The sequence below is a fragment of the Pituophis catenifer genome, unplaced genomic scaffold (assembly GCF_029215685.1).
Source record: "Pituophis catenifer annectens isolate HBS135680 unplaced genomic scaffold, rPitCat1.0.hap2 SCAF_10, whole genome shotgun sequence".
In the NCBI taxonomy this organism is placed as follows: domain Eukaryota; kingdom Metazoa; phylum Chordata; class Lepidosauria; order Squamata; family Colubridae; genus Pituophis; species Pituophis catenifer.
Window position 1 is genome coordinate 20,217,150 of NW_027256890.1, and position 19,185 is coordinate 20,236,334.

Sequence of the window (19,185 nt, forward strand, 5' to 3'; positions counted from 1 at the left end):
GTTCGGGGGGGCTGCCCAAATCTGAATTTATTTATTTTATTTTTTTTTTTTTTTGAGATTGAGAAGCAAAATTTTCGGGCTTTTTTTCTCCCTGCGGGGTTCAACGCCTTCATAAGCGTCCCGGTGTGGGCAGAAGTTGGCGCTTGCCGAAAAACCAACGAGATGCCCAGGGCCTAATTATGCCAGCCAATTTTATCCTTCAATTTTATCCTTTCTTATTAATTATTATCCTTTCTTATTTTATCCTTCCTTATTAAGAAATAAGAAAATAGCCTCAGAAGCCAAACATCAAACATCAAAGCTTGCCCACAAAAAAATGATGGCGTTGGAAGTAAACTTAAGCTGCTTGGAAGCACCTTACTCTGCGCCGAGCTTCCTCCCTCCTTTCTGCCTTTTCCATCACTCCTTCTCCTCTTTCTCTTTCTTTCCGTCTCCCTCTCTTTCTTGACTTCGTCTGTCTTCCTGTCTGCCTTCCCCTTCTATCTTTCATCACCCTCCTTCCTTTCCTCCCTTCTCTATCGCTCCTTCTCTTCCTCTTTCCTTCCATCTCTTTCTCTATCTCGTTGTTTCTTTCCTTCCTTCCTTCCCTCCCTCCCCTTTCCCTTCCTCTTTCCCTCTTTCTTTCTTTCCCTCTCCTTCCTCCTCACTCTCCTTTCCTTCCTTATTGCCTTCCTTCCCTCCCCTTCTCTTCCTCTTTCCTTCCATCTCTATCACCTTGTTTCTTTCCTTCCTTCCTCCCTTCCCTCCTTCCCTCCCCTTTTCCCTCCCTCCCTTTCCCTTCTCTTCCTTCCCTCCCCCTTCCTTCCCTTCCTCTTTCCTTCTATCTCTGTCTCCTTGTTTCTTTCTTTCCTTCCTTCCTTCCCTCCCCTTTCCCTTCTTCCTTTTCCCATCCTTCTCCTTTCTTCCTTCTCTCCTTCTCTCTCCTTCCTTCCTTCCCTCCCCATTCCTTCTCTTCCTCTTTCCTTTCATCTCTATCAATCTCCTTGTTTCTTTCCTTCCTTCCTTCCCCTTCCCCTTTCCCTTCCTCTCTTTCCCTTCCCTCTCCTTTCCTCCTTCCTTCTCTTCCATCTCTATCTCTATCTTGTTTCTTTCCTTCCTTCCCTTCCCTCTCCTTTCTTCCTCCCCTCCTTCTCTCCTTCCTTCCTTCTCTTCCATCTCTATCTTGTTTCTTTCCACCCTTCCCTCCCTCCTTTACCTTCCCTTCCCCTCCCCCTTCCTTCCTTCCTTCTCTCCTTCTCCTCTCTCCTTCCTTCCTTCCTTCCTTCCTCCCTCCCCCTTCCTTCTCTTCCTCTTTCCTTTCATCTCCATAGCTCTTTCTTCACTCTTCCTTTTCTCCTTCCTCTTCCTCCTCCTCCTCCTCCCCACAGCTGGCAAACATCTTCAGTCCTCCACGCAGAGTGTCTGGGGGTGGGGAAATTTTGGGGGGAAGGGAAGGGAACAAGGAGGGGAGGCCGGTGTGACACGACCCGCTCGGGGCTGTCAGCGAGCGTGCAAATATCCGCTTTTTTTTTTGTGCTGTCACCCACGGAAAGTTTGCGGTCCAGATTTTTTTTTTTTTTTTTGGCTGCTTTTCACCATCCCCAAAAAAACAAGGCTGGGAAATCTGCCCTCCTTCTCCCCCCCAATTCCCAGTGTTTGGGTGGTGGGATGCTTGCAAGGAAGGCTTTCCCTGTAGGGGGGGGGGAGAGAAGCTCTGGAACTGGGGCACCCCCCCAAATCCCAATCCCGGAGATCCAAAAAATCCCAATTTACCTGGAAGAAAGGCCCAATTGGTCTCTCTTGTTTTGGGGAGCAAGGAGGGGCGGTGGGGAGCCCACATCTTCTTCCTAAAAACTTAACATTCAGCTAGCCCAACCCTGAATTCGCTCCCTTGCAGCAAAAGGGAGGGGGGGTCTTTTCCCATCTCCCCCACAACGAAAGGCCCCCCCCAAGCTCCCCCCACCAAACAGGCTCCCCCCCCTGAAAAATCCATTCCTACCCCCCCCCATCTTCCACCACCTTCCCCTATTTTTCTCCTGGGCCCCCAAAGAGGAGTTAAAATCGGATGCAGCCTTACCCAGAAAGGGGCGGAGTCTCTCTGGTCGGCTGCAGGACCGCTCCAAGGCAGAGATGCTCTTAAGCTCCGCCTCCCTTAAGTGCCTGCATCCTTCTCTCCAAGCTCCGGTCCTGATGCTGCAGGGAGGGGAAAGGGAGGGGGGGGGAATAATATATTAAAAAAAAAAAAACAGAACACCCTGCCCTGCTGCATCTTGGGAGCTGTAGTTCTCCAGCTCCGAATCTTATAAAATTTGACCTCGTTTCACAAAACAGGGTAGAAAAACTGGAGGGGAAGGAGAGAGATGTAGCAAATTGAGCTTATTCCACAGAGCTTATTCCACTTATTCCACGTGCTTTTGTTCCCTTTTTTAAAAATTGATTTTTAAGTCGGCTTTGTAATCTTGCCTCCTTCCTTGTTCCGATTCTTTAAATTTTGCAAGAATTACTACTTTAAAAAAAAAAAAACAGCTTTTCTAACCGATTCGGATGCCTGTTCAGCCTCTGAGAGGCTCTGAAAGGCTTTTGCAATCTCGTCTCCTTCTCGTTTCTGGTCTGAATTCGATCCTTTTCGCGACAATTCCTTTAAAAATAAAAATGCAAAAAGCTTCTCGAATCGATTCGGGCCCTTCGGGACCCTGCTGTGAAAACTGCTGGAAAATTCAGACCTGCTTTGCGATCTTGTCTCCTTGTTAATTCTTCATATTTTGCAACAATGACTTTAAAAGAAAGAAGAAAAAAAAAAACCTTTTACAACTGATTTGTGGACTCCGGAGTCTATTTAGCATCTGAAAAATAAGACGCTGTTTACCCAATTTGTGTTCGCAGAGGCTTTATCTATCTATCTATCTATCTATCTATCTATCTATCTATCTATCTATCTATCTACCATCAATTTATCTATCATCTATCTACCTATCATATACCTATCATCTACCTATCATCTATCATCTATCAATCTATCTATCTATCTATCTATCTATCTATCTATCTATCTACCTACCTACCTATCTATCTATCTATCTATCTACCTACCTACCATCAATCTATCTATCATCTATCTACCTATCATATACCTATCATCTACCTATCATCTATCATCTATCTATCTATCTATCTATCTATCTATCTATCTATCTATCTATCTATCTACCTATCTACCTATCTATCTATCTACCTACCTACCATCAATCTATCATCTATCTACCTATCATCTACCTATCATCTACCTATCATCTATCATCTATCTATCTATCTATCTATCTATCTATCTATCTATCTATCTATCATCTACCTATCATCTACCTATCCTATCTATCATCTATCTACCTATCATCTATCATCCATCTATCTATCTACCTACCTACTTATCATCTACCTATTATCCATCTATCATCTACCTATCATCCATCTATCATATACCTATCATCTATCTACCTATCTTCTACCTATCTCCTATTATCTATATCTATATCTATCTATCTATCTATCTATCTATCTATCTATCTATCTATCTATCTATCTATCTATCATCTATATACCTATTATCCATCTATCATCTACCTATCTTCTATCTATCATCTATATCTATCTATCTATCTATCCTTCCATCTATCCATCTATCATCTTATCATCCATCTATCTATATATCTATCTATCCATCCATCCATCATCTACCTATTATCCATCTAACATCTATCTTCTATCTACCTATCTTCTTTTTTTCTATCTATCTATATCTATTAACGTATCTATCATCTACCTATCATCTATCTACCTATTATCCATCTATCATCTATCTACCTATCTTCTATCTATCATCTATGTCTGTCTGTCTGTCTGTCTGTGTCTATCTATCTATCTATCTATCTATCTATCTATCTATCTATCTATCTATCTATCTCCAGAGGGGTCCGATAAGCATCCTTCTGTTAATCTTGGAAACAAAATGTTTTGAGTAGATGCTTTGATCCATCAGGAGCCCAAACAGGATAAAAGCCAGCTGGGAAAATGTTTCCCGCGAGGTCTCTTAGCTAATGGAACAAGATCCGTTGCCAATTTTTTCATCTTTTCGGCTCTGCGGTTCAATCCAGCTGATGGGAATTTCAAACAGGGCCCAGCAAAAAGCCACTTCCTTTTCATAGTCATCCCGAGCTCCTTAAACCAACGTTTCCCTTCGCTTTTAATTCCTCCGAAATGTCATTTTTGCAAAGTGACACTTCTATTTTCAACGAAACTGTGTTTGTTCCTATCGGTAACAAAGATTGTTTTGACTTTGTCCGGTAAATGGAGGTGTTTTTTTTCTCTTCCTATTAGCAATATTTTAGCCACTTAACTGCTATGCTTAAAAAAAACAAAATTTCCCATGAGCCTAACTTGAGAACAATCAACACAGCGGTGAAAAAAAGCCAAAAAAAAAGAGCTAAAATCAGGAGAAAATTTACTACATTCAACTTGGCTACGTTACAAAGTCTCTTTTAAAAAGCAAAGAACTTCAAAAAAAATTTCTTTCCTAGTTTTATCGGTACTTACTTGAAATAAAAATAGAATTTTCAGCAATATAGTAATATTTTACTATATAGTAATATTTTAATGGTGGCAATTCTTCCAGTGAGTGAAAGTTGTAATTTTTTCCAGTTGTCCAAATCTGTTATTATTTGTTGTACTAACTTATTGTAAATTATCTTCTTTAACCGATGAACATTTTGCTGTTAGCCATATTCCCATGTATTTAACTTTCTTGGCAACTGCATACCCATTTTTTTCCTCCCGTTCTTTTTTGTTTATTGGTAAGGGTTGTTTTTTTTTTGTTATTATCTTTGCTTTGTAAAAAAGCAAAGAAGACAATTATTTTTAAAACTAATGAATTAAGCCTTGCTGGAGAGGCCACCTTTTCATCCCCATTTCCCCATCTCCAAATTATATATATATATATATTTAGCCAAACTAACTTTTGCTCACTGAAATCCATTCAGTTGCCTGGTTATTCGGGAGCTGGGATATGCCATCGCATAAATTATTATATAAATTATAAAAAATATATTATATAAATTATAAAAAATATATTATATAAATTATAAAAAATATATTATATAAATTATAAAAAATTCGCATGAATTATTCACACGATGGAACATCGTAAGAAAAGCAATGAAAATTTATAATAAATAATCCTATTGTAATTTTTTATTTTGACATTTTTCTTATTTAAAATTTCCCTTGCAATCCTGGACCTAAACATCAGCGCCCTCTGGTGGACTAGCTGGCTTCCTGCAAGCCCCATTTTTAAGCACAGTCTTTTTAACTAAGTTAGTGCAAAGTTTTGGCAAATGCATTCGTGCAACTTGGTTAACTAAGCTTAACCTAGATTACTCGGGAGAGGGGGGTGCGCCTTCCTGTAACAACCCAGCCTATTTTGTTACTTTACGGCTGAAGTGCAGAAAACTGGGTTTAAGTCAAGTTATCGACTGTTTGAATAGTGAAAAAAAAAGGAATTTTAATTGGTGGAATTCTCGGTGCTCCCTGAAATGGCTTGTAGGGTTTTCCTGCTTGGACTAGATGACCTACAAGGTCCCTTCCAACACTATTCATCTGTTTTTTAAAAAAGTTAGCTGTTCGTTTGCCGATGTTTCATTATCCGGGTAATCCTCGATTTACAACCATAATGGAGCTCCAGGCTCAAATGTGGTCGTAAGTCGAGAATTACCTGCATCGGGCTGGGTGGGTGGGAATGTTGAGATTTTAAGGCTTCTTTAAATCAAAATGCGGGCTCACGGGTGAGCTGCTGTGGGTTTGCAGGGGTTCGGGAGAAACTCTAGCTAAGATTCGGTGCAGTTCGAAAAACTCCCAAATCCCACTCCTGGCTGGCCCCGCCCCCCCACCCCTCCCCTCCCTTCCCAGGAGTCCCGCATTTTGGATGCAGGTAAGTGCAGCGCGCGCGCGGAGGCTCGGAGACAGTGAAAAATGGGCCCACCAGAAGTTCAGGAAGGCCGGAAACGGGCCTCTGGAGCCTGGGGAGGCCGTTTTCGTCCTCCCAGAGGCTCATGAAAAGCCTCCGGAGCCCGGGGAGGGCAAAAATGTTCCCCTACCTTGCACCGTGGTGCAGGAGGCCAACTAGGCCACGCCTACCCCGCAACCAGGCAGAGAATCCCTTGCTAAAATTTTTGAAGCCCCACCCCTGCTCGGGCTGACTTTCCCCACGCATGTCCCTCCAAGCAGCTCCCTCCCACGAAGGGCCGATCTTGACAAAAAACCATCAAAATTTGAGGCAGGATCTGCAAAGCTTTCCCCAGGAAAAACCACTACCAGCTGAAAAAAAAAAACCCCAGTGAGATAAAATGTAGTTTTATTCTTTAAATAAAGTTCCATACTCCGTCTTGCGCTTGGCACAGCAAAAAATAATAATAATAATAATAATAACAACAACAACAAATGGGGAAGGTGCCCAAGGGAAAAGAATATTGTTATTTGCACATTTACAGACGCACGAAGAACGGTGGGGCCGCCCCACAAACCCTTAGGAGACAGAGATCAAAGAAGAGGGAAAGACACGGGGGAAACCTTGGGGTGGGGGGCGTGGTCTGAAATTTCAGTTACCGACAAAGGGGGGAGACGAGAAGGGGGGGGCCCACCAGATAGATTTGGGGACCAAGCAAGTCCAATGAACAGGATGTAGAAAAGTCGAGTCATTCACAGACACAGCAAAAGAAAACACCGCGGAGAAGTCGAATTTGGGGAGACAGTTCCCAAATTGCAAACACCAAAGGGACCCCAAAACATTAAAACTGGGGTGCCTCAATCAGTCCTCCCTTCTCCCCTCCCTTCAGACGGGGCTCCAAAAAGAGAAAAGGGGACCAGTCAGAGAGTAGTAATTTGATATCCCAATTCTCAAATTTCGGGGCGATCGGAGAATTTATTCATCCGCGCAAAAACAGCCATTTTACGCCGACTGGGCTGCGCGAGAACTTTGAAGGAGGGAAAAAAAGGATAAATAATAATAAAAAAGAAGGCACCATAGGGGTCGAAAAGCGATCGTAGAGGCCAGAGCGGGCTTTTGAGCCAAATAAAATAATTCCCATTGCTAATAAAACGACAAAAAAAAAAAAGGAACTTATCTCCCAGTGGCCGGCACTGGCAGAAGCGATCAAAATAAGAGAGGGGGAAAAAAAACAACTTCTAAAACAGAGTTTTTCAATCTTTAGCAACTTTAAGGAGGTTGGACTTCGACTCCCAGAATTCCCCAGCCAGCCAGGGAGAATTCTGGGAGTTGAAGTCCATATGTCTTAAAAGTTGCCAAGTTTGGAAAACTCAAGGTTAGGGTAGTGTAATAGAAACTCGAAAAGCCCCTCTTGATTTCGACTCAACATCTAGCAGAATTCTACTGATCGATTTAACTTCAGCGGTGTTTCTCAAGGATGGGAGTTTTAAGACGATGTGGACTTCAACTCCCAGAATTCCCCAGTCAGCCAACCAGAGGGAATTCTGGGAGTTGAAGCCCACACTTCTTAAAGATGCTAAGGGTGAGAAAAACCGTCTTAAAAAGGAGAAACGTACAAATGAACGGGGACATGCTCGGCTTAGCAAATTTGCAGAAAATCGGGGCTGAAAGGAAACTTAAAATTAATTTCGGGAAAAATCAGTTCCGACCGGGAGGGAGCGCAGGATCGAAGGCGAAAAAGAGAAAAGCCAAATATTTTGAGGGAGGGGGGGGGGCGCACGAGAAGGAAGGAAAGACCCCCGTTCCTCCCGGTTTGGGTAAATGTGGAGAAGTCACAAGCAGAGAGAAATAGCCGCTAGGTATCCTCTTGTCAATTTCGGGTGGAAGGAGAGAAGATTAAAGCCATGTTCAGGGATCGGTGAACTTTTAAGTCAGTGCAGCCGGAGCGGGGTGGATCCGTCGCGGGTTTCCCTGCCGAGATCGCAGAGCGGAAGCTTCTGAAAATCAGCACAAAAGTGGGGAAAAGGAGGAAATTCAAGGCCAGGAGGGCAAGGCCGTGCACTTGAAGGACGGTTCGTTTCGGTGAAGGAGTCCCGGCGAAATCGGCCGACTGATGACAACTCGCAGGTCGCAGTTCCTTTAGGGGGCCTGGAACGAGTTGGAGGCTGCCCCAGCTGCGGCGTTGGCCGCCGCCGTGCGGACCGTCTGGTTGGACAAAACGCCGGCGGCAAATTCGGCCTGGGCTTTTTGGAAGCTGGCGCCGGTGCGGCGGTAAAGGGAGTGGATCTGTGGGAGAAGAGAGGAAAATCGGCCGAGGGTGGACACGTTGGGTTTTGTGGGTACGAGGGTGCGAGAAATCGGGGACTCGCCCGAGATGGAAAAGGAAGAACCAATCCTCAGGAGGAACCGATCCAAATTCTGCATCAAATACAGGTAGTCCTCGATTTACAACAGCTCGTTTACGGACTGTTCGAACTTGCAACGGCAGCGAAAAAAAGGGGACCGATGACCGTTTTTTCACCCTTACGACCGTTGCCGCGTGCCCGTGGTCGCGTGATAAAATTCAGACGCTTGGCCACTGACTTGTATTTATGACTGTCTGCACCGTCCCTGGGGTCGCGTGATCCCCTTTTGCGACCTTCCGACGAGCAAAGTCCAGGGAAAGGAAGCCGGATTCACTTAACGACCGTCTTACCAACTTAGCTAACGGCAGCGATTAGCAAAAAGTGGTCAAATGGGACGACACTCACTTAACTGACGTTTCGCTCAGCCACGGGAATTTGGAGCCCCCGTTGTGGTCGTTAAGTCGAGGACTACCTACGCTTTCTGCTCTACTCACCCGTTTCAACATGATGATGCCCAGCCCGGCTACGACGGAGAACAACACGGCGACAAGGATCATGAAAATGCCCACTCCCGGGTGGCCTTTCAGGGCGACGAAGCTGATAATCCAACCGCTGCGAGACAGAAAAACAGAGAAAATAAAAACGTTGCAATCCGACGGATCGCTAAGAGGAAGAACGGGGCCGTGCCACGTGGAACGAGCCACGTTTGATCCGCTCCCCAAATTCAAGCAAAGATACACCTCGGATCTAGGCACCAACCCACTTGACTCGATTTCCTGAATCTTACCTAAAGCCCCAACCAGGAATTCCAACGGCCTGGAGGACGTACATCACGTTTTGGGCGAAGAAGATGAAGAAGAAGACGAAGAAGTTGAAAGAGCTGTCACTCCTGCCATCGAAGGAGGGAGGGAGGGAGGGAGGGAGAGAAAGAGAGAGATGGAGGAAAACAAACATTGCTCGCCCGTTTGATTTCACTAGCTGGACGCCCGTGCTTCGCTACGAAAACTATCTGCTCGGGCTTGATAAATTGACACTTGCAGCCAAGTAGAATGTGTAACTTCGTAGCATCAGAGTGTGTTAATATGATGCAACTGGCAGTTGGAACAGAGGTGGAGGGGGAGTAGAATGTCCCAGCTTGCAGCATCCATCGGTATTCATCTGGCTAGCATCCTCTCAGTGTGTGAGAGAGTTGAGGGGTGTTTGGAAACGCAAACAGGAGACAGGAAGGAGGCTGGGCGTGGCTTAGCTCAACTGTTCTGTAGTAAAGCTGCTTGCTGCTGTGAAAGTAAAACTGAAAGTGAAACTCCTCTCCTCTGCTTGTGTTTTTGCATTTGGAACAGATTTCTTTTCAGGTGGGGAGGCGGGAGTACAACTCCTTAGCATCAGAGCATGTTAATAATAATATAGGAAATACTAATGCTCTGATGGTCATTTTGAAAAATTGTTTCTTAGTGAGCACCTAGAAGCCAAGAGGAACATAGGTGGCAAATTTCAAGTTTGTAGGCTTTACGGTTCTGGAGATTTCGTGATTAATGCGTGAGTGGTTTTTGCTCAAGGAGCTGGCTTTCAGGTCTAAGGTAGAACTACAACTCCCGGCCTGTTCCAAAGTCATCCAGCTGGCTTTTGTGCCTAAAGCAGAACTAGAACTCACTGTCTCCTGGTGATCGACCCAAAGTCACTCAGCCAGCTTTCATGTCTAAGGAGGGACTAGAACTCACTGTCTCCCAGTGATTAATCCAAATTCTCCCAGCTTTTGTGCCTAAGGCAGGACTAGAGCTCACTGTCTCCTGGTGATTGTCCCAAAGTCACCCAGCTGGCTTTCAACTCTGTGGAACTAGAACTCACCCAGCTGGCTTTCATGCTTAAGGTAGGACTAGAATTCCCATTCTCCTGGCGATCAACATGAAGTCACCCAGCCAGCTTTAAACTCTAAGATGGAACTAGAACTCACGGCCTCCTGGCGATCGGCCCAAAGTCACCCAGCTATCTTTCAAATCTAAGGCGGAACTAGAACTCACTCTCTCCCAGTGCTTAGCTCAAATTCTCCCAGCCAGCTTGTGTGCCTAAGGGGCAGGACTAGAACTCACAGTCTCCTGGTGATTGTCCCAAAGTCATCCGGACGGCTTTCATGTTTCAGGCAGAACTAGAACTCACCGTCTCCTGGCGATCGGCCCCCCAAAATCACCCAGCTGGCTTTCACGCCCACGGTGGGACTAGAACTCACCGTCTCCTGGCGATCGGCCCCCAAAATCACCCAGCTGGCTTTCACGCCCACGGTGGGACTAGAACTCACCGTCTCCTGGTGAGTTCTAGCTTGCCACCTCGTTCCCCCTTTCTCTTAAAAGCCTGATCTAAACCAGGGCTGATTCCTAACTAACCCCGGGCCCACCAAAACAAGAGAGACACGATGCCGACGTACCGGAAAGCTTTGTACATGGGTCGATACCAGCAGACGAAGGAGCAAGGCGTGAAAATCAAAGCCCAGAGGATTGAGAGGCCGAATCCGGAAGCGCCTGTGGAATCCACGCAGAACCAGATCAGGGAGGCCAGGAAGTTGATGAAAAGAGCTATCGTGCTGGCTGTCAAAAATAAATAAATACATAAATACATAAATAAATAAATAAATAAATAAATAAATAAATAAATAAATAAATAAATAAATAATAATAATGGTAAAGGTTCCCCTCGCACATATGTGCTAAGCGAATCACTGGCAATTGTTACTTACACAATGGCTAGGCGAATCCAGCTTCGCCTTGGCTTCGCTTTTCAGGTCGTCACAAAAAGGGGGAATTCACGCGACACCGAGACGCTGCGGCCATCATAAATACAGGCAGTCCTCGACCACAATCGAGCCCTCCCTCCCATTTATGTCGCACCGCGAAACATTTGTGAAATGCCGTTTTGCCCCCCTTCCTCCCACTTCCTTTGCCACCGTCGTTAAGCGAATCGGTGCTAAGTCGTTCAGCGAGGAGGGCGGTCGTTAAGCGAATCTGCCTTCCCGGTGGACTTTTGCTTCTCAGAAGGTCGCAAAGGGGAGCGGGCGATTACGTGACCCTCCCCCTCCGTCATAAATACGAGTTGGCGGCCAAGCGTCATGAATTTTGACCGTGGGACGGCGGAGGGATGCGTCAGCGCGAAACACGGTCCTAAGCCCCTGGTTGTTTTTTTTTTCCCCAGTTCCGTCGTGAGCTTGGAACGGTCACTAAACGAAACGTCATAAGTCGAGGACCGCCTGCAGGTAAATAATCTTTAAAAATAAAATAAAATAAAAGGCTTACCCATCCAGAGGTAGTACATGATGCTGACCGTTTTTTGGAATTCCACGGGAATCTCGACTGAAATATCCTGATAGAAACAGGGCTTCACGGGGCAGACGGAAGGCAGCGGGGGCCAGTTGTTCGGCTTGGCTGTAAACACAGGAAGGGAAAAAGTGGGTTTCGGCCTTTTCGGGGCGGGGAATTTGGGGAGGGACGGGCGGGAAAGGACGCCGTACCCGCCCCGCTGCTCAAGGCCGCGTTCTGCAGCTCTCGCTCCCTCCGGTCCAGTTCTTCGGCTTTCCGATTCAGCTCTTCCTGGCGTTTTAAGAGGTCGGCCTTCGCGGCGGTAGCTGCGTCCTAATCGGGGAAAACAGAAGGAATAATTCGAGGGAGCCGCAGTGCCACCTGCTGGCCGCGCGGAGGATAAGCTGCCCGATGCCCTTCAAGGCAGCTTGGAAGCGTCAAACTAACCGCAAAGCATTTTAGGGGGGGGGAATCTTTATTTTTTAAAAAAAAAATTATGCCACCTTTGTTATTTTTTTCGTAAATAAGGGAGTGAACGTAACTAGCGGTCTTTCCTTCTCCGATTTTCCGCATAATTTTTTTAATTTTTATGTTCACTGTTTGTATTATCTCTGTTGTAAGCCGCCCAGAGTCCCTTGGGAGTCGGGCGGCATAGAAATATGATTAATTAAATTAAATTAAACAATCACCCCTGTGAGGTGGGTTGGGCTGAGAGAGAAGGACTGGCCCAAAATCACGCAGCTGGCTTTCATGCCTAAAGTGAGACTAGAACTCACCGTCTCCCGGTGATTGGGCCAAACTTACTCAGCTGGCTTTCATGCCTAAGGCGGGACTAGAACTCACCGTCTCCTGGTGATTGGCCCAAAGTTACCCAGTTGGCTTCCATGACTAAGAAGGAACTAGAACTCACCGTCTCCTGGTTTCTAACCTGGAACCTTCCCCACCAATTTCCCCCCCAAATTTCCCCCCCAAATTTTATCCCCAAATTTACCTTTCTATTTCTACCAATATTTCCACTTTTTACCTCTCCAGAATGTTCTCTCTCTCTCTCTCCTCCCTCCCTCTTTCCCTCCCTTCTTACCTGCGTCCCGTACGAGCCGTAATTTCTGGGTTCTGCATTGTTGTTTCTCTTAGGCACCTCCGAGACAGGAGCTACGGGCACGGAAGGGATTGTGGAAGCCGAGGCCGGGGGCTGGTATGGCGGGGGAAGCTGCCCCAAGAGAAAGAGAGAGAAAAAAAGGAGAAATTTCAAAATTCTGCAGAACGTGACTCACTTAACAACCAACCTGGAAATTCTATTTCCAGCTATAGTCGTAAGTTGAGGACCACCCGTAAATCAGATGGGATTCCAAATTCCTAGGGCTTCCTCTTAAAAAGCATGAAATAATAATAAATGCGTGAGTTCCTGTAGCTGGGTAATCCTTCCCAACAGCCACAACAGGCTGGAGAATCGGTATTATGCCCATTTTACAGGTGGGGAACACTGAGGCTAAGAATACAGATTAGGGTGCCCCCCCCCGGTGGATTTTGAGCAGAACTGACATTCTAATCAGAGCCTTCCAATTAGCTCACTCTGATTGACAAATCCTTGCACGAAGAAATGATCAAAAACCCATCTTTAGTGACGGGGAAATACCGTATTTTTCGGAGTATAAGACGCACTCCCTCCCCCCCAAAAAGAGGGTGAAAATTTGGGCACGTCTTATACACCGAATGTAGCCCCACCCATCCGCCGGCCCCCACCCTTTGGCCTCTGCCTCCCAGCAATTTGCCTCCTGGCAGCAAACAGCAAGTTTCAGTTTCAGCACAGCCTGATTAGCACAAGCAGCTGATGGTCGGCCTCCCGACCATCAGCTGTTTCAGGCTGCAGGGATCGCCACTGCCTATTGCTGCCTCCGTGCGCCCCATTTTTGGCCGGCGCTGTTTGCTGCAAGGAGGCAAATTGCTGGGAGGCAGAGGCAGATTTTTTTTTTATTATTATTGAAAAGTTTTAAAAAGTTTTTGTGCTAATCAGGCTGTGCTGAAACTGAAACAGGCTGTTTGCTGCAAGGAGGCAGATTATTTTTTTTTCTTGTTTTGCTCCCCAAAAAAGATAGGTGCGTCTTATACTCCGAAAAATACGGTACATCTGCTCCTGGAAGAAAAGCCCGCTCATGTTTCTAGACCTCATGAAGGGAGATTCTGAAAGTCCGGAGAGGGAGCCGCTGCACGAATATCCCCATTGAAAGCAAAGCCGTAAAATCCAAACGTAGCAAGCCCCCTCCCCAATTCCCCCCAAAAGATCCAGCAATCGACTCACCCCCGAACTATCAAAAGGATTATATACATCCAGGGTAGCATAATCTGTATTTGGCCGGTGTTGAATTATGCCCGGATCCTTAGAAGGAGGGGAAAAAAAGAGAGTGAAGTGATTAAATGAAAAAAAAAAAAGAAAGAAAGAAAATTTATTTATATTTGTACCACTCCTTCCTAGAAACCACCCCAAAATCTTCTTTTTGCATTTTGAAGCAAAAGCCGAACCGAAGTTGCAAAATTCCCATTTCCAACCTTCCCTTCTTTCGCCCCCCCAAATATATTTTTCTCCCCCAAATTAGAAGGAATTTCGATCGCCTCTTTTCAGATTTTGATCCAAAGGCATCCGATTTTGTTCGTGGACAATTTTCTAGGTGGGAACCTCCTGTGCAAGTCTATTATTTTATTTATTAATCGCGATTTTAAACCCCCCCCCCCCCCCGTTTCCTTTGCATTATAACACACAAAGGTGGGGCGAAAAAATGCAGAAATAATGGAAGTGAGGATTCCGAAGAAGGCATAAGGTAGAAATTGCAAAAATGAGGTTCAACGGATTAGCCAAAGAACAAAACAAAAAAAATTATTTTCATAGAAGTTTGGAAAAATGGGCGATTTTGAGAATTTACTGCTTGAAAAGAGCTGAAAAGAGCTGAAAAGGGGAAGTAGGTTCTGTCGTTTTCGGAAAGCTGAAGATTATTAACGAGGTTTCTAACCGCTGCAAAGGAAAACAGAAATTGCTTCTTTCAATATTTCCATTTTTATTTTATTTTTTTGCTTTCTCTTTCCTTCGTTTCGTTTCTTCTCTTTCTCTCTCTCTCGCTCTCTCGTTCCTCTTTCCGTGAACCCCACAATTTCCGCTACCAGCTGAATACGACCTCTGCACCCAGATAAATATATAGACAGTCTTTGACTTACGTCTGTTTAGCAACCGTCCGAAGTTACGGCGGCACTGAAAAATGGGACTTATGACCGTTTTTCACACTTATGACCATTACAGGAAAAAATGGGTAATCACCCATAGTCACGTGTTCAAAATTCAGACACTTGGCAAGGGACTCGTATTTATGACGGTCGAAGTGTCCCGAGATCGTGCGAACCTCTTTTAGCGACCTTCTGACGAAGGTTCACTTAAGGGGATTCACTTAAGAACCCTGTTCCTCACTTAAGAACGGCAGCGGTTCGCTGAACAACTATGTCAAGAATGGTCATAAAATGGGACAAAACTCACTTAATAACTATAACACTCAGCAAACATAAAAACGTTTTTATTTCAACAGGCTGGTCTGGCCTAACTCTCCCTTTTAAATTGGGTTTTAAATGTTTTAAATTGGATGTTTTAATTTGTTTTTTTTTTTTGAGCCTAAATTATTTAATCTGTTTTTAATAGTTTTTTAACTTTTGTATGTCTTTGTATTTTATTTTGGCTGTTCACCGCCCTGAGTCCTTCGGGAGTAGGGCGGTATACAAATATGAAAAATAAATAAATAAATAAATAAATAAATAAACAGAAATTCTGGGCTCCATTGTGGTTGTAAATCGAGGACTGTCTGTCTCGCTGGATTTGGTGAGCTGCAGCTCCCTTCACAAGATGCAAATATCCCAAAGAAAGATCCCTTTTAATCATATAGAAATATAATAAATACATAAATAAATAAATAAATAAATCAAATCTGCTAAAAAAAAGATTGAAGCAGATTTCTCCTGATTTAGAGCCTTAAATCTTAAATCTCTTCAGGAATTTTTTTCTCGCGAAATTGCATTTTTATTTGCAATTTTTTAAAAACCCACCGCCTCTTCCTTCTCCGGCTGGTTGATTTCAAGGAAGGCCCTAAGCTGCAGATAAGATAGACTGCTCCTGAAACTGGAGGCTCCCTCCAGGCCATGAAGTCCAGCTCCTCATAGATCCTTTTGGAGAAAACTTTTTTTTTTAAAAGTTGTGGGTTTTTCCCCCACCCCTCAAAACAAAGCCTCTAAAAACAAGTTAAGATATTTTATTTACTTTTCACCAATTGCACGTCGAGCAAAAGAAAAAAAACAAAATCCCATTAAATAGACTTTACTAGCAAACAAGGTCAGCCCCGTTATTCATTGTCTATTTATTGTGAAATAAGTTGGGGAAAATTTGATTTCGACATTTTCTTTCTCTCTTCCACCCCGTCCCCAAAATCTCTGCTGGTTTTCAAATCAGGAAGTAAGTCAGCAAGATCTGTGATTATTTTCAGAAACCGGAATATTTCAAAAGAAGCCAAAATAAAGCAAAGATAGATGCAAAAAAAAAAAAAAAAAAGCAATATTATTTGAAACTTTTTTTTTTTTCCCTCCAAAAGCACAAATGTGATTTCTTTGCCCTCCCACAGTTTTAAAAATAAATTTGTTATCACCCAGAACGGGAGCAAAAAATCCCGAATGGTTTTGGCCAAATTAAGAGTTTTGTCCTGTCCGCAGTTGAAATGAGTGATTGTGTGATAAATATAAAAGCCCTTTTATCTCCTCTCAGCAAAAGGCAAAATTTTTGCTAATTCTCCTTTTCTTTTTTCCTTTGTAATGGATAGAATCGGTAAACAGCCACCGACTGGCTGCCTTGTTATTCCAAAGGCTACTGGAGCTGAAACCCAGCAAAGCAAAAACAGAATTCGGTTCCTGATAAAAGATAAATATTTTGACCAGCTTGGATCATTATCTTTAAAGGTGGTTTGTGTGGGGTTGGGCTCCAAGATTTGGCTTATCTGCCAAACTATGATTTTTAAGCTAAAGAATGGTGGGAATAAAAGAAGGAAGGAGGGAGGGAGGGAATGAGAGAGAGAAACAGATACAAAGAGAAAGAAAGGAGAGGAAGGAAGGAAGGAAAAGAAGGAAGAAGAAAAGGGGAAGGAAGGAAGGAAGGAAGGAAGGCGAGAGGGAGGGAATGAGAGAGAGAAAGAGATAAAAAGAGAAAGAGAAAGGAGAGAGAGAAAAGAGGGAAGGGAAGGAAGGGAAGGAAGGAAGGAAGAAGAAAAGGGGAAGGAAGGAAGGAAGGCGAGAGGGAGGGAATGAGGGAAACAGATAAGAGAAAGGAGAGAAAGGAGAAAGGAGAGAGAAAGGAGGGAAGGAAGAAGAAAAGGGGATGGATGGATGGAAGGCAGGAAGGAAGGTGAGAGGGAGGGAATGAGAGAGAGAAACATAAAGAGAGAGAGAGAAAGAAAGGAGAGAAAGGGGAGAGAAAGGAAGGAAGGAAGGAAGGTGAGAGGGAGGGAATGAGAGAGAGAAACATAAAGAGAGAGAGAGAGAGAGAGAAAGGAGAGAGAAAGGAAGGAAGGAAGGAAGGCAAGAGGGAGGGAATGAGAGAGAAACAGATAAAAAGAGAAAGAAAAGAGAAAGGAGAGAGAAAGGAGGGAAGGAAAGGAAGGAAGAAGAAAAGAGGATGGAAGGAAGGAAAGAAGGAAGAATAAAAGAATAACAAGAGTTGGAAAGGACTTTGGGAGTCTTCTAGTCCAACTCCCTGCTCAAGCCAGAGACCCTAGAACGGTTTCAAAGGCCCAGTGATGGATGGATGGAAGGAAGGAAGGAAGGAAGGAAGGAAGGAAGGAAGGAAGGAAGGAAAGAAAGAAAGAAAGAAGGGTTTTTTCCCCATTCTTTTGGCCTCCCTAACATCCCTCTGGACACACTTCCAAGGGCCCAAAAAGATTTAAAAAGCCTCTTTTTCATGCTATGCCCTCCCTCCCTCCCTCCTTCTCTCCCCCTCCTCCCTGAGGACTAGAACCTTTGGCTCCCCAGTCTCACAGTGCGGGGCTCTGAAAAAAAAAAAGAAACCCAACCCAGCTTAGTGGCCCCCATCAAAGGCTGGGCCTGGCCTCCCATCAATCCATTTTCCTTTCCTAGGCTGGGCAGCTCCCCCCCCCCATCAACCAACCTCTCCTTTCCTCGAGCCTGCCTACCTCGCAGGGTTGTTGTTGCTGTTGTTGTTGTGAGCCAAGGGGGAAATAAAGAAAGGCAGGGAAAGACCCCGGGTTGACCCCGGATTGGGAGGCTACCCCAGGGGGGAAACCCCCCCCACCCCAAAAAAAAAGTCATTTTTTTATTTTTTTCCCACGCTACGCACCTGGAAGGGATTCCCCGCTTCTCCCTCGAAAGGGTTCCCCCCTCCGTTCTGGCTCATGCCCGCTGTTCTCCCTCGCTGCCTCCCCTCCCTCCGCGGCGGCTCCTCCGAACGGCCGTTCCTTCCGCTCGCCCGCAGAGACGCTCAACGCCGATTGGCCGGCCCGGGGCTTGGCGCGTCACTCGCGAGCTGGGTGGGGATTTCCCATGCGCGTGACGGGGCGCGGAGGGGCGGTGGTCCGCGCGTGACGTCACGGGGAAAAAAAAAACCAGGGGGCGTGCCTCTCTCTCTCTCGCGCGCGCGCAAGGGGCCGACGGGAAATGTAGTCCGCCGCCAGGGATTATGTAACGTCCAGGAACCTGGTTTAATGAGGGTTTAGCAGTGGCGAGGCTTGTTTTGCAGCAAGTTCTGTTTTTAAGTGTCTTAAGTTGGAATTTAAATTGAGTTCGAATTTTTTAAAAATGTCTTTAAGTTTGAATTTAAATTTAACTCAATTTTTAAAAAATGTCTTAAGTTTAAATATAAATTTAATTTTATTTTTTTAAAAGTATTAATTTAAATTTTATTTTTTTTGAAGTCTTAATTTAAATTTTATTTTTCTTAGTCTTGTTTTAATTTTATTTTTTTAAAACGTCTTGTTTTAATTTAAATTTTTAAAAATGTCTTGTTTTAATTTAAATTTAACTTAATTTTTTTAAAGTCTTAATTTAAATTTAAATTTAAATTTAATTTTTTTTAAAGTCTTAATTTAATTTTTCTTAAGTCTTAAGTTTTAATTTAAATTATTTTTTTTAAATGTCTTGTTTTAATTTAAATTTTTAAAAATGTCAAGTTTTAATTTGAATTTAACTTAATTTAGGGAGAGGGAGAAAGAGAGAAAGGGAGAAAGAAAGAAAAATAGGGAGAGGGAGAAAGATAGAAAGGGAGAAAGAAAGAGAAAAATAGGGAGAGGGCAAAAGAGAGAGAAAGAATGAAAAATAGGGAGAGGGAGAGAGAGAGAGAGAAAGGGAGAAAGAAAGAAGAATAGGGAGAGGAAGAGAGAGAAAGGAAGAAAGAGAGAGAGGATAGATTATAGACAGACAGATGATAGACGGACAGGAGAGGGAGGGAAACAGAGAGAGAGAAAGGGAGAAAGAGAGAGAGAGAGGATAGATTATAGACACAGATGATAGACAGACAGGAGAGGGATGGAGAAAGAGAAAGAGAAAGGGAGAAAGA

The 19,185-nt window shown here is 44.4% G+C and overlaps 1 protein-coding gene across 1 annotated transcript; it reads right to left on the reverse strand.

The window, feature by feature from the left end:
* Nucleotides 1-6,362: 6,362 nt before the first annotated feature.
* Nucleotides 6,363-18,101, reverse strand: SCAMP3 (secretory carrier membrane protein 3). The gene is made up of 9 exons (XM_070951274.1): nt 17,971-18,101; nt 13,900-13,977; nt 12,682-12,810; nt 11,813-11,933; nt 11,598-11,726; nt 10,736-10,895; nt 9,104-9,205; nt 8,811-8,928; nt 6,363-8,257 (listed from the first exon to the last, which is right to left on the reverse strand). Exons 1-9 carry the CDS (start codon nt 18,025-18,027, stop codon nt 8,111-8,113), a joined length of 1,041 nt encoding a protein of 346 aa, XP_070807375.1. The 5' UTR covers nt 18,028-18,101; the 3' UTR covers nt 6,363-8,110.
* Between the last annotated feature and the right edge of the window lie 1,084 nt (nt 18,102-19,185).

Excerpts from the sequence above, each read along its gene's own strand:
- SCAMP3 (XM_070951274.1), bottom strand. The coding sequence starts at position 18,027 with ATGAGCCAGAACGGAGGGGGGAACCCTTTCGAGGGAGAAGCGGGGAAT. Across the intron at positions 11,934-12,681 it reads ACGGCTCGTACGGGACGCAG|GACGCAGCTACCGCCGCGAA; the intron begins GTAAGAAGGGAG and ends TTCCCCGATTAG. Across the intron at positions 8,258-8,810 it reads GCATCATCATGTTGAAACGG|ATCCACTCCCTTTACCGCCG; the intron begins GTGAGTAGAGCA and ends CTTCTCCCACAG.